Below are 15,085 nucleotides of genomic sequence, written 5' to 3' on the forward strand. Positions count from 1 at the left end.
TCGACAGCCTCGGCTGGACCTGAGTCCACTGAGTTTCAACCGAAAGAAGCTAAACGTTTCGTTCAGCACGGTCCAGAAGCCTTGCTCGACCAGCCTTTCTTTGAGTGCTGAACCCTTAAGTCTGTAATGTTTGTCCCTTTGAGGCTTAAGTGGACCAAAATGGGGTTTTCAGGCTCAGCACCGGGTCAGGCTGTGGTTCAGTGTGGTTTCTGGTCGGCCTTGCATTGACTAACGATGAAGTATAAATGGATGCTAACATTTTTCTCCTCCCTGTCCACTAACTGAATGTTGTTTTTTGCTTTTGCAGACAGTTTCTTGATTCGGACATGCCTAGGTATATTATTTTGCCTCTCTTCTTATGCTCTTAAGCTACACAAACCCATATTTCATCTCTCTAACGTCCTTCTATCGTCCTCTACACCCATTCTATATTTCCACTCAGACTGCAGTGATTTCCCTTCTCTCCCACTCTGCCATCACTGTTGGCCATTCATCTGTGCCTCTTTGTTTTCCTCCCCCTCACGCGAAGTGAGGGATGTGGTCCTGCATGTCCTGGTTCTCTTGCTGCACTGGGTTTTGTTTGAGCTGTTATCAGGCTGTGGTTTATGATGGACAGGGTTCTGCATGGCTCGCTTGGCTTCACGTAGACTGACCTTGACTATATCTCTGCTGGAGGTGTCGTTGGTTCCACAGTCACACTCTTTTTGCTACAGAATAATTTTTTTAAGCTTTTAGACGTGTAAAGGCAATATTTGGTCACACATACATTAGTCTTTTTTTTAGTCTTTTTATTTGTGGAAACAAGTTTTAAGGCAGCATTAAGTCTCACTCTATGGAGGAGGTTGAAGTATAAGGCGTTGCTATAACTTGCAAGGAGAAGGTGTTTGTGATTTAAAGACATGAGCATGTCTTCACAAAAAGTATTCATCAAATGCTAAAACAAATTATATTTTTTATCCATTTTTTATTCAACAATGTATACAACATTGAATGTGATGTCATTATTCATCTAGTTGCTGTGCATAGATCAAGAATGCACCAGCTACATTTAAAGGATCGATGTAGAAACGCGTGTCCTTACAATAAAACATCCTTAAAAGTGAACACACAAACCCTTAAAACGGCATACAATCACCATCCCAACACCATCAAACGCAGTTCATCTGCACAACAAATAAAGAACTGGTCTTGTGGTTATCTCTCTGGTGTTGTCATAATGAAGTATCACAAGAGACAGAAAGTACTTCACATCACAGCTGCAGAATCTTCACAGGAACATGATTGCTTAAGCGCTGTAATATGGATCACATCATTTACAATACCAGCTTTGGCAAGGGATTCAAATACAGCTATTAAAATGTAATCCAGTGAACCATTACCTCAGCAGTAGCACTTTGCCCAAAATTGCTGCGATGTTGTGAATATTTTTTAAATCTCACTTGTACCCGCGCGGAAACTCTGCCAAACACCAGAAACAAACGGCTCCTCACATGTCAGGCCAGCAGCATGACTTCAATCCTGGCTGCGGCACTTTTAGGAGGTCATAAAACACAGAGAAGCACATGTCAGTGCAGTGCTCAGAGGAAATAGCTTCCTTGTAGTGTAAGCGATAATTTTTTCTACCACAAGGAGAGAGGTCCGAGTGTGTGCATGTGTGAGAGTTGCTAATTACTTTAAGAGCAGGCCATATGCACACTGAATCTCCTTTCTGAAAACAGAGGAGGAACAAGTTCTCTTTAACATAGAGTTCTCTGTTTGTTTTCTTTGGGGTAACACATTGTTCGCTTTCCCACAAGGTCCCCTCAGTCCAAGGTGCGTGAGCCCAGCCTGTTTTCATGGCTACAGAAACATCGATTACCTTGTACAGGTCTTGCTTGGATTATCTTTTTTTTTCATTCAAGATGGATGGATCTTGAATGGATGTGGCTAGAAAAAATAACAGATTTCACTCTTGGAAAACCATGTATATTCATGTACAGAGTGAATCAGTGGCTTAACAGAAAGCAGGAATTTTTCCTCAAGAAATGACCGTTTACAGTTAATTTAGCTTTTTTATTGGAAGAAAGAGTGATGGTATAGAGTGGATAGAAACACTACTCTGGTTATTCAACAGACTTAGTTTCTCAAATGTGAGCTCTACATCTGGTTAAAGTATTAACATAATGTGGTAACAGTGTGAAAAAAGACAAACACCATCCCAGCAACAAAAGAGCAAAACCACAACATACTTCCTGACTCTCACTTTCTATTCCTTTGCCGATTTCTTCTTCCTAACAGCATTTCCCTGGGACGTGACCATAGGTATTTCACTGTCCTGTCCCTCACTTCATCGGGCTCTCTCATCAGTCTCACTCTCTCGACATTTTTCTATATTTAAAGTCACCTCAGCTCTTCTGCAGTGTTGTGTACAAAGTAGCGTATCAAAACAGTCATTCTGTTGCATGCAAAAAGATTCCATTTGCACTTTTGTTGAACTGAGATTTTGAGAAGTACTTCAGTACTTAGTACAACATTTAAACCATGTACAATTTCAGTAGTTAATTATTTTCATTTGTTTTTATCATGGCTTTATTTTCTCAGTGTTTATTATGTATTTTGAAGCTTTACTTAGTCATTGAGGTATTGTTTGAATTTTTATTTTATTGTTTTATTTTCAAACACAGACCCTGATTTGACATATTTTGGGATCTAAATTACTTACAATTTTGCACAAAAAAAATGTTGAAATTGCCCAGGTAGTCACTTCAGCTGTCAGCTACAGGATGGCCAGTGATGACAATAATTGAATGACGGGCAAATACTTAAAACTACTTAAGTCCAGTGAAAGTGCTGGTGTCTGCCTCTGATAGACATAAATACAGAAATACTCAAAACAGAAATAAACCTATTTTATAAAAACAATGATCATACCTCTAAAAACAAACTATAGCAGACTTTAGGTTTGTGTAATTGTGTGCCTTATCTGTTTTTAATGGAAACTACAACTTATGTAGTGGTAGACAAGCCCTTCTAGTTGTTCAGGGTAAAATCACTATTTCTAATTTAATGTTTAGGATTTTCTCATAAAAAAACCTTTGAAATACTAAAGCCACAAGACTATACAAACAAACTAAAAGGACCAGCAACTGCAAGGTAAAATAAAATGTCTGTTTCAATTAATTCAGGTAACTTTGGAGACTGCTACAAAAAAATCTCTGCATGAAACCTTTTCATTAATTTATCCTGAAAGCCTCGAAAAGCTGTTAAAACTAAAAGCTGCAGGCTGATGCAATTATTTGGAGCAATTCCAACTATTTGTCCCTATTCCTCATTTAGATCCCAAAGTCTGTAAAATAGGGACCAGGTTTGAAGGTAGTGGAAGTCCCTTTCAGTCAATAATGTTATTTAGCAAGACTTGAGTTCTGACTTTTACTAGTTGTTCAGGCAAAAATACTTTAATTTTGACAGCTTATTAATGTTCTTGGTTTCCTTTCACTCCGATAACTTTAGGACTTTCTATCGTTTCGAGGCTGCTTGGGATAGCTCCATGCACAACTCTCTGCTACTAAACCGAGTCACTCCTTATGGGGAGAAGATCTATATGACCCTCTCGGCCTACTTGGAGGTACAGTACAGTGCTTGCGTTCACGAGAGATAAAACTAACTCTGACTGTTTCAGAAGTGTCTGCGCATTAGCCTAAAGGAGCATTGTCAGAAGTCCCTCTTTTTGTATCAATCACAGATGGAGAACTGCACCCAGCCTGCAGTTATAACCAAAGATATCTGCATGGTGTTTTATTCTCGAGACACAAAGCTCTCAGCCTCGCGCTCCATCCGAAACCTCTTTGGTACTGGAAGCCTTAGAGCGGCAGATGGGTGAGTTCAGACCTAAATTATAAAAAGACATGTAGCGCTTGTGTTCTCTCTGTTTATACAGTTTTTCTCTTTTATGTTTCTTTTTTTAGAAACCGTGTAACTGGAGTTTATGAGGTCAGCCTTTGTAACCTGGCAGATGCAGGGAGCCCAGGTGAGAATCAAGCCATGGTTTTTGATCAGCATTAATTTCACCTCTGTGATATTTCTAATACTTCATCCACTCATCACAGGTATGCAGAGGAGGCGCAGGCGGGTGCTGGACACCTCGGTTGCCTACGTCCGTGGAGAGGAGAACCTGGCCGGGTGGAGGCCCCGCAGCGACAGCCTCATTCTGGACCACCAGTGGGAGCTGGAGAAACTCAGCCTCCTTCAAGATGTGAGGGGCACAAGTGACTTTCTTTTACTGCATAAAATAGCTTTCTGAAAATCTAAGGTCTATATAATGTGATTAGTCAGATTTTGGATCTGAGCTACAGCTCAGAGACAGAAAGGACGTTGGAAACCATATACCAAACCAATGTACGCTCCTCATGCTTAGTCCATTAATGTTTACAGTCTGTGGTAACTCCACAGATCAGACTTGCACAGTAATATGATTATTCAATAATAGATACATAATGTAACAATAGGAATATAACATTTGAGAGTTATACAGTACTAAATATCCCAATCCACTTCCTCAGATTATATTGTAAAATATTATGATTTCAACAGTTGAATACAGTGAGAGCCATCTCTATAGATTATCATTTACGATGAAAACCAGCCTAGATTCTGAAGGACTGTTTTTCTCTGCTTTTCCGCTCTTGGGTATTTCCTGTTGTCAATGGCTTTGATATGTTTCCCAAATGTAATCAGGTGGAAAAAACCAAACATTATCTCCTGCTGAGAGAAAAATTGGAGTCAACACTGCTCATGGGCCAGGAGGCCCTGCTGACCTGTGTCACTGAGGAGCCGAATGAGTCTCCTCAGCCCCCCGAGGTCGAGCCAGAGGTCAGCTCCTGCAATGAAATCACCACTGACCGACAGAGAGAGCTCGCCGCCAAGGTCAGAGATCTTAACTTACCGAATACTAAAGTCCAGCTTTGACAGTCTTGAGTCCCCTTGTTGTTCCTGTTCTGTGTCCCTGCCATGTCAAGTCTGTTGGGTTGGAATACAGTCCTTACATTTCAATATTAAATTCCAGATTTGACCAATTTTGTGTCCTTTTTTTTATGCCCACAGTGTTTGCGGCTGCTCACTCACTCCTTCAACCGAGAATACAGCCATGTTTGTGTCAGCGCCAGTGAAAGCAAGGTTCAAACAATCAAATCAAAACCTTCACTTGGAAAACATCAGATAAGTCTGAATTTGTTCCTCATAGTTGATCCACCACATTGTTTTGATTGTGTGTCTTACAGATCTCAGAGATGTCTGTCACAACGCTAAAAGACTCCACTTCAATCTCTGCTCTGAACACGATCATACCCTCCACAACATGCCCTTCACTGGTCGATGGTTGCTACAGCAATACTGAGCTCAGGTCAGTCCTGAGATGTACACGTTTGTTTATTGTTATGTATGAATCAAAAACAAAATATACTGATGGAGTTTATTTTAAAAACAAATCACAGCCAAAGGTGCTGTAGTACCTTCTAAAAGCCAGCAGGAGGTGACTCCACTGGTTGCTTTATGAACTCCATTTCTTGTTTATAAGTATTTTTGGTCTCAGTTTTTAGCTACAAGTGACCTTCAATACATCATTCAAGAAACATATGTTGTACATTTTGGACTTAACTTGGACATAAACCACAGTAAGCAATAGTATTCTTTAGAGCTGTGTTTCCAACCCCTTTACCTTAAAAAGACTGTAATGTCACTGAATCTCTGCAAATAACCTTTATTACATAAGATTCAGGTTGGGTCTAAATTTTTGTTTTTGTTCTGCAGACCACCTGCGCCTCGCTCTCGTGCAGTCAGTCCCACTCCGGACAAACAACAGGACCAAGAGGCCAAGAAGTCTGTTAACGGAGCCTCTGACACCAAACCTCGCATCCGCAGATTTTTCCCAGATATTCAGGAGATCAGAGTCAGGTGAGCCGGCCGCAGCAGCCTGAACTAGATCTGTTACCTTTTTTTAAACATCAACATGTGATGATATGTGGACTCTTATTTGTTGCAGCCCCATTGTGTCAAAGAAGGGTTACATACATTTCTTGGAGCCCCACACAAATGGTTGGGTGAAGCGCTACGTAGTTGTGCGGCGGCCGTACGTCTACATCTACAACACAGAGAGAGACACTGTGGAGCGGGCCATCCTCAACCTCTCCTCAGCCCAGGTGGAGTACAGTGAGGACCAGCAGGCAATGCTGAAGGTAATTGATCAGCTCTGACTCCAAGTGTCCCTCTTTCTTATAAAAAGCTGTGGTTTTAATGATCTTTTTTGACTCTGTTATCAGACCCCGAACACATTTGCGGTGTGTACAGAACATCGTGGGATCCTGCTTCAAGCCACAAATGACAAAGAAATGCACGACTGGCTGTACGCTTTTAATCCTCTCCTCGCTGGAACGATCAGGTTAAAAAAAAATACTGAAAATGTTAGAAGTTACTACCAACAGGAAAAGACGACTTCAGTAAAAATCATTTCATTTTCTCCCTCACAGGTCAAAGCTGTCGAGAAGACGAGCTGGACAGATGAGGATGTGAAACAAAGACTAACATGTACATAGATCCTTGTCCTGATCCCTCCCCTTGTGCTGAGCCCTATCCCCCCAAACACACACAGTCACGAACAACCATGTTTCTCCCGTACATCCTCAATTTATCACTAGTGTCCTCAGCACTTAAAATGACCATTTCGTGTCAGGCCTTTGCTGCGGTGTGAGTCTCGTAGTCTGACGAACCTCTTCTGTCACTGTACTGTACCGGAGTTTAATCTTAGCTGGATGAATGAAGAAAACGGAGAAAGTAGCAACAGTTTCTTATCTCAGATTACAAAGCGTATGGTAATGTACTGTAGTTGTTGTCAGTGACACATCAAGCCTTATACATTTATTCTTAAAAAAAAATGCAGTGTCATTTCTTTTTACCGAAAGCTGCCATGTCAGTGAGGATCAAACTGCTACATTTACATCAGTAAATAGACAAACATGCTGATTCTTCTCTTCTCTACTCTACAGCTATATATACTGTGTCGAAACTGGTTTGCATACAGCTAAAAATACATGCAAGTTGATGAAAAAAAAGACAGTTGAGTGTAACTCTTAAGAATAATCTTCTTTTCTTTGTGGTCCATAAATCCTGACATTGAGTTTTCTGCCTCTAAAGCGATTAGAAACTTCAGTGCACACAGCCTTGCAAAGGGAATGGCATTCTCATCATAGACTTCATGTTCTCGTGGCATTTTGAACATTTCATGTAGTTTTACGCTACTTGTAGGAGCACCAAAGGTATCTACTTTCACACACGATAAGTAATCAAATATCATCACCCTGATTCCTGTCAATTTACTCTCAATCTCTACCTGACTTTTCCTTTAAAATGTGATATATTTAGATATTTAACTGCTTTTATTATTTATTTCTGCATGTATTTATTTACAAAGACGTTTATATTTCTAAAAAAAAAGTAGTACCGTGCAATTTCTGCACACTGCACTTTTTAATGAGTTCCATAAATATCTGAATAACACAGCCTAGTCCCCTTGTAGTCAGTCTAATTATCTAAAATATGTAATAATTTATGATTGGCTACTTTCTTTGTGCTGAAGATTACTTGAATAAAACTATCCTCTTCAGACTAGGATAGTGATGCCTAACCATTGCCCCTGTTAACATACATTATTAGGTAGAACAAACTAAGGTGGTCTGCACAAAGTTACCTTGTTAAGGGATCAAAAGTATCAACTGTTGCTCACAGAACAGAAGAAAAAACGTTTTTTGAATGAAATGTATATTAATTAATGTAGTGCCTCTCTTTTCAGTCATACTGTACAGTATGCCTCTGCACCAGTTGCTTTGAAACAACATCCTTCATGCTGCTATAAAACTTTTCTGGAAGTGTCTGCAGATCATTTTCCATCACCATCCTGCTTTTTTATCATCATCATCGACATATTCAGACAAAAAGGTATCATGTATTTCCATGTGTAATGTGGCACTCAGCTGTCATAGTGTACTCCCATCGCACATATATTCAAAACATGAAGAAGCCGTACAATAACAATCGAGGACTGTCAGAAAGCAATGATCAATATCTGTAGAGTCATGCTTTAAATTGAAAAGAGTAAATAGTGGCCATTTCAAAGTTCAAATAAAAAGGCTATACACTTGATCTTTAAACAAAATCAATTAATTTCATCTGTGATGAACATGGATGCTGTATATGTTTACAGCGTTTAATTGAATTTGACTCTGTATCTGAAAATGAGAAAAAATTATCAACATATAAAGCTTGTGAGATGTGGAGTTGTAATTGTGAGTTTGATGATTGGCGTGCCTCAGGTCAACCAGCCTAGAGAGCATGCGCAAAGACAGCAGAGATGTTTTCTCACAAACGGGTACAATAACAACCTACCAAGCCTTATGCTGTCACAGGAACACAAGAAAGAAATAGGTATATTGCATTCATTTTATGTAATGGCTTAGTACATTTTAGGGGTATAATTAAACCAAAATCTATAAAAAAATAAATTAAAAAAAGTCAAAAAATGCTGCATATTTCCTGAAATTGGAAAGTGAGGTAACGGTAATTTAGCTGCCAGCATTTACGGTTAACAAGTCCTGTAGTTTGTTGTCCAGCAGGTTGAATGATCAATATATTGATCAAAGTCTGTCACTGGCTTTCCTGGTAGTACTGTGGTTGTTTTTTATCCAGCTATAGCGTAATAATTGAAGGAATACCCTGTTGTACTGTACATGACACTGTCTAAGCACTCATTTCTGTCTCATTTTCTTTATAATGCAGTCGTAAAATGCATCATTGGATCTCTATGTTGAGATTATTCCTCTTGTTTTCTTCGAGCCTTTACATGTGCATCACATTTGAGCCAACCAAAGTTTTGTTGGCACAGTCACAAAAAGTACACTGAATGTAACATTGATATTTGAAAATACTTGTCCTGCTGGGGTGGTTGTGTTGACTTGTCTTCTGGTTTCAAGGTCAGGTTCCCTAATGATTGTAGGTTAGTAACTATCAGGGAACCAAATGGAGTTTATAAAATATATCTGTAGTAATCTGTCAGCTGACATGTACAGGGAGGATGGTTCGTTTGGGCCCTGTTAGGCATTACATCTTGCACAGAGTGATGCCGGTCGGTTACATTTCAGTATCTACCTTGCCCATCATGCTCTGGAGCCTTCACAACATGTACTTTTTTCTAATCCCTTTGAAGAAATATCATTTATATTTCTGTGCTTCCACATGTAATCTTTTTTTTTTTTTTTTTTTGCACTATCAAATTGCACCGGTACTTTTTTCTCTCGCTGAATTTATTTTGCATTGTACATAAACATGATTGCTGTGAACAGTGTATTATAAAGTTGCACCCATTTACAAAGTCTTAAATGGGCAATAGTTCAGTCAGTGTCTCTGAGTGTTGGAGTTAAGCGTCAAATGTTTGTGTACACTAAACACATTGTCATATAAGAAATAAACCATGAGATTATGCAACACAAACAAGTGGACTCCTCTCATTTATACATTTTTGGCCAATTTATTTTATGTTACAAATTGAGTGTGACTGTTGTGACTTAACTATTTTGATCTTCACCAGTATTTGGCCCTGCTTTACCATAAATGTATAATGGCTTTCTGACAGGTGGTGCCTGATTTTTTATTTTATTTATTTATGTGCTTTGCTCGTGTACTCTACCACTGTTTGTATCAAAGCACTTATTTACCCACCCACTAGGGATGTAAAGATTATTTGTGGAATTGGGAAAAATCCATTCAAAATGTTAACTTCAGTACTAAATGAATCGCAATAACACCACGAGAATCAGTAGCTGTAGAGCAGAGGCCGTTGGCAGCTACAGAGAAAGACTGAGAAATTTAAAACCCACCACCGTCTTTTAAATCGGAGGTGTGGAAGCATTTTGGCTTTTCAAGACAGAAAATAAAGGAGGTGAGAAGATAACAGACCAGACAAAAACTGTGCAAATACTGCAAGAAGACATGGAACGGGATGCAGCATTTAATCGACACGTCACAAGACAAGAAGTTCCAATTACTTCACAATGGGAGAAAATAAACGTTAAATGGCCAAACCACAACGTCAAGTGGGTTTGCAGCCCCTAAAGGAATCTGTCTACAGTCTTATTTTGTAAACTAAATCGTGAGAGAATCATGTCGTGAACCAAGTATCGTGTGTGTGTGTGTGTGTGTGTGTGTGTGTGTGTGTGTGTGTGTGTATATATATGCATGTGTGTATATGGACAGTCTATGTATGAAGATAGGTAGATAGACACACAACTTAAAATAAGTAAGCTGTTTAGTGCAATTTGTATTGGTTTTACCTTGCCATTAATTTATTATTTATTATCTCTTATTAAAGTTCTATTTCTGGCTCTAAAAATGTTCTACACTTTATATAAAACATTATAACACAGTAGTTACCGTCTATTTTATTTTGAGCGTGCTTTCATACGTAATTATGCTGGTTTTTCCCTGCCACAACTGGCAACCCAGCGGAGGAGCGTTCTATCCTACAAACAAGGCTCGCGAGCTGATGATTGACAATGCTGTCATAAATCTGTTCTGTGCATCTTCAGATCACTTCACAAGGTCAGACGCAAAGCCAATGAATTCATCCTGCTATGTCATGCGAATAAGGTCATATCTGACACACTCAAAGATGTCATTTAAAATTAAATGTCATTTTTGTAGTTAGCATCACTGGCTAGCTTTAGCCACAGTTAGCACATATTTCGTGTAAAGAAAGTTAGTTGTTATTGTGCTTAATGTCACTTCAGTCCTGTTGACAGTGCTCGCAAGAAGATTGACAGGTTGTTAACACTTTTGTTGTTCATGAAGTGCCCTTGTGTTTTAATTCACCGTGGCGTGAAAATACGTGAAACAAGGAAGCGAAGTGGATAACAGTAAATGTGAGTCACAGCTTTAAAATAAAACCACATTAAATAAGAGAGCGGAGAGACTCTGGACCTATTTTACCTTATTCATCCACATTTAGCAGCAGCTTTACACTGTGTGTACACCAGAGTACGTGGCAGGGTGGGAACATAAGCATTGACCCACCTCTGACAGATACGTGTTAATAAGAGACTCACAAACATTATGCAACCTTCAAAACACTCCTCAGACTGTGGGTAAAATAACACCAAGTCTGTCACCACTTTTAACCTTCCCCCATCTATTATTGTCTTGTGTCACTTTGTATTTGTATTTTATTTGTAATGTGTCTGTCTCTGTTAGCTGCCTAGATGGACAACAGATGGAAACCAGCACGTATGCTACAATCCGGCATATTTTACAGCTGCAATTGTTACAGCTGTCTCTAACAAATATATGCATAAAAACACAATCATGATCCGAATTCGATCTAGCGGATTGCAGCCTTTAAGTTTTGCAGTTGTTCATCCAGGTTTAAAAGAATCAAAGCTCACTCAGTTAAGGCAATTTTCACCAGTAAATTATAAAGAAATATAAACTTTTTGAAAATGCGTTCTTCCCCTGTATTGTAGGTTTTTATCATGGCCAAACAATCTGATGACGTCCCCTTGGTAATGGACCACACCTTCATTCACCACCACACGTTTCATCATTATTCAGAAATGAACAAAGACAGGTAGGAGGGTTTCATTTGGATACGCCATTCACTCTGAATCCTATTAATTGTGAAATTATTTATTATTACTTGTATAGTTTCTAAAATATATACACTTATTAGTGACTCAAGAACATATCTCCCCGATGTGCTCAACGTAACACAGGATCTACATGGACTATAATGCCACAACGCCACTGGAACCAGAAGTTATCCAGGTCATCACAGAAGCCCTGCAGGATGCCTGGGGAAACCCCAGCAGCAATTACATAGCAGGTGAATAATACAGTTTAAACCCGCAGTTAAATAACAATTGATTTTTATCTCCGCTCTCCTTTTTTCACACTCCTCCACAACATTTAATGTTATACTTTACTGTGTAATCGAAACTAAAAAAAACAAACAAACAATTTTTGTTTATTTCAAGGCGCTAAGGCCAAGGCAATGATAAATCAATCCAGAGAGAGTGTGGGGAGTATGGTAGGAGGTAGAGCAGAGGACATCATTTTCACATCAGGTGGAACAGAGGTATTCTTTTTTTTATTACTGTGCACTTTTTTGGCCTTGAAAGGTGACTTCTAATTCTGTATGTTGTGACACTCCCAAATCTTCTTTGTTGAATAGTAGAGTCATAAATGCAACCGTTGTTAATCACAGCTAACAAATCGTCTTACAGGCCAACAACCTGGTCCTCAACACAGCTGTCGAACACTTCAGGAGAAACTACAGGGCTGCAGAGCAAGGAGAAGGGCACCACAATGGAGGCATGGCCTGCCTTCCTCACATTATCATCTCTAATGTGGAACATGACTCGGTTAAACTAGTAGCTGAGCACCTGCAGAAAAATGGCAAGGCAGGTAGGAAACACTCCTTTAAATGTGGTTCAGACAAACACAAGAAGAAAAGGATATGTTTTTAGAGTAGTACACCTTTGAATTATTTGATAAGTTGCTGTGTTAATCAGCTTCTTAAATTTGTTCTTGTTTTGGTAACTGTGTGTCGTCTTTTCACAGATGTGACAACTGTGCCTGTGTCGAAGGTGACAGCCTGCGTAGAGGTGGAGGATATTATAACTGCGGTTCGTCCGAACACTTGTCTCATCTCTGTCATGCTTGCCAACAATGAGACAGGAGTCATCATGGTAAGATAGAGAATGAGAAACATCACAGCCAATTCTACGTTAAGCTACGAGTACATTTCCTCACACTACTGACCATACAGCTACTGTCAGAGAAACACTTGCTGAAGATGAAAAACCCTTTAATGTAACATATCAAATGTGAAATTGTATTTGATCCAAATGTAAAAAAAAACCAACCTTATCTTCTTATGTTCAGTAGCTCTATGTTCATACAGATGGAGCCACTATGAATGTCCCTTCCCAGACAGCTGCCTGTACAGTTTAGCCTAAACTGTCCTGAACATTGATTGATTTCCTTTTTAAAAGCCTCTCCAAGAGATCTGCCAGAGAGTAAAATCTCTAAACAAGCAGGGGGAGCGGCTGAGGATCCTGCTGCACACTGATGCTGCTCAGGCTCTGGGGAAAATCCGAGTAGACGCCTGTGAACTCGGAGTGGATTATCTCACTATAGTGGGGCACAAAGTGAGGAATAAGTTACATAAAACATCTTGATAAGGATCCAGATATGAAACATGCTATATTGATTTATCATGTTATGTTTATAGTTCTACGCCCCTCGAATTGGCGCTTTGTACGTGAACGGCCCCGGAACAAAAACGCCGCTGTATCCGATGCTGTTTGGAGGAGGACAGGAGAGAAACTTCAGACCTGGGTAAAAGTCTTGCATGAGAAAAAAAACAAATACTGTAATGGCCTGCATGAAACAATGGCTGTTCATTGACTATAAGGATCTGTTTTCTCTCTTTCTGAATATTACAGCACAGAAAACACACCAATGATTGCCGGTCTGGGAAAGGTATGTCTACTGAAAATTTGTTGACATGCAAAAAAAGGAGCAACAAGTCAGAATCTAATCCGGGCGACACGCTTTCCACAGCTTTAGCCTGTGGACACGGGGCACAAATGCCCCTTTACAAAGTCCTTCATGTGTGTTGACTCGTGTAACTGCTGGCCATTTTGAGACTGTAGCATGGCCTGATGTTAAATTGAGACAGATTCCTTTATGTGTAAAGGTCTGCTTCAAGACAACTAAAGAAAAAGGAAAAAAAAACAGCATTCATATATTCCCCTTATTTAAGAACCAAACGTATAATAGCATGCTTCATTTACAGCTACTGTTTAACGTGTCTTTCAGGCTGCAGAATTAGTGACCTCCAACCTGTCCGATTATGAGAGTCACATGCGAAGTACCAAACTTTACTTGGAGGAACGGCTGGAGGTGGGTTTGTAGTTTTGCATTCTCAGTGTGCCTGTGAAAGTTTAATATCAGTTTACACTGCGAGTACATTTGTTCAGACACGTGTGAGTCATTAAGGTTAGCAGATTCTTTAAGTCTCAAACATGTACTTTATTCACAGTTGTAGCCAAAAGCCAAGCATGTTTTTGTTTTCCTGTTCAGGCTGTCTTTAAAGAGAAAATCCGCTTCAACAACCGTTACCCTGGCTCTGATATCCTCCCGAACACATGTAACGTGTCCATCCTGGGCCCAGGATTACAAGGTGATCTCATGACTCATCCATCTATGTCGCATGTCAGGTTTGGCCTAAACAGTGTCCTCTAACCCTACTCCAGTGTTGGCCGGAGGCAGTTCATGACCTCCACAGGGCTATTTGTAAACGACAAAGGCTCTGAAAGATTAATGTCTCTGCTGCTTTAGGATGGAGAGTATTGTCCAACTGTGAGAGGCTGCTGGCCAGCGTTGGCGCCGCCTGCCATTCAGTCAATGGACACAGGTAAAAAAAAGCCGCTCAATCATCTGATATTCTTGTTTTCCACACACCATCTTTAAAGCAGTTACATAAGCGCCCTTTGCCCTGCCCTGCCTTGTCTTTCCCTTAGGCCCTCCCATATCCTCCTGAGCTGCGGCGTCCCCACAGAGGTGGCAGCTAACGCCCTGAGGTTGAGCGTGGGCAGGGGGACGACTAAAGCAGACGTGGACGCAGTCGTGGAGGATCTAAGGGAAACAGTGCAACTGCTGGAAGAAGCACACTGATGGCATGAACAGTTATCCTGGAGGACAAACGAGGATGTACATAATTAAAAATACATTAGTGTTTATGGTTTCATTAACTGAGCGTGTAAAATGGATGAAATATTTAATATAATTAATAAGAGGGGGAGAACTGGACGTGACTTGAGGAGCAATGATATGGGGAGATGACTGTGCTCAGCTGTCATCATGTCATATGAGTAGCTAATCAGCTAATTAAAGTCAGGGGACGTTGCTGATTACATACACATAAACATTTGAATGAATCTACTTTCAAGTTGTTTTTTGTCACAATTACAATGTTTAAGATTTGTCAGATGTTCAGTCATCCACA

At 39.9% G+C, this 15,085-nt stretch overlaps 2 protein-coding genes across 22 annotated transcripts in view; both read left to right on the top strand.

Moving 5' to 3' along the window:
* kif1aa (kinesin family member 1Aa) overlaps window positions 1–8,917 on the top strand; it is a 48,113-nt gene extending 39,196 nt beyond the window's left edge. For 11 of the 21 annotated variants that reach the window (XM_079351288.1, XM_079351302.1, XM_079351303.1 and 8 more), the window contains 12 exons: window positions 308–334; window positions 3,490–3,604; window positions 3,722–3,855; window positions 3,945–4,006; window positions 4,086–4,231; window positions 4,714–4,902; window positions 5,080–5,151; window positions 5,256–5,377; window positions 5,785–5,928; window positions 6,017–6,209; window positions 6,294–6,412; window positions 6,501–8,917. In XM_079351288.1, coding sequence (XP_079207414.1) covers window positions 308–334; window positions 3,490–3,604; window positions 3,722–3,855; window positions 3,945–4,006; window positions 4,086–4,231; window positions 4,714–4,902; window positions 5,080–5,151; window positions 5,256–5,377; window positions 5,785–5,928; window positions 6,017–6,209; window positions 6,294–6,412; window positions 6,501–6,543 — 1,366 coding nt within the window. In that variant the 3' untranslated portion in view covers window positions 6,544–8,917. Of the gene's footprint in view, window positions 1–307; window positions 335–2,277; window positions 2,302–3,489; window positions 3,605–3,721; window positions 3,856–3,944; window positions 4,007–4,085; window positions 4,232–4,713; window positions 4,903–5,079; window positions 5,152–5,255; window positions 5,378–5,784; window positions 5,929–6,016; window positions 6,210–6,293; window positions 6,413–6,500 lie in introns of all 21 variants that reach the window. The other 10 variants (XM_079351299.1, XM_079351304.1, XM_079351293.1 and 7 more) reach the window with 2 other exon arrangements.
* Window positions 8,918–10,501: 1,584 nt separating this feature from the next.
* On the top strand, window positions 10,502–15,021 carry scly (selenocysteine lyase). The gene is made up of 13 exons (XM_079349606.1): window positions 10,502–10,620; window positions 11,538–11,641; window positions 11,787–11,896; window positions 12,048–12,148; window positions 12,297–12,477; window positions 12,634–12,761; window positions 13,068–13,223; window positions 13,307–13,413; window positions 13,521–13,557; window positions 13,897–13,980; window positions 14,161–14,260; window positions 14,419–14,494; window positions 14,601–15,021. Exons 2-13 carry the CDS (start codon window positions 11,547–11,549, stop codon window positions 14,752–14,754), a joined length of 1,329 nt encoding a protein of 442 aa, XP_079205732.1. The 5' UTR covers window positions 10,502–10,620; window positions 11,538–11,546; the 3' UTR covers window positions 14,755–15,021.
* The last annotated feature ends 64 nt before the right edge of the window (window positions 15,022–15,085 follow it).

The sequence above is a fragment of the Symphodus melops genome (genome assembly GCF_947650265.1).
Source record: "Symphodus melops genome assembly, chromosome: 8".
NCBI classification, from domain to species: Eukaryota; Metazoa; Chordata; class Actinopteri; order Labriformes; family Labridae; genus Symphodus; species Symphodus melops.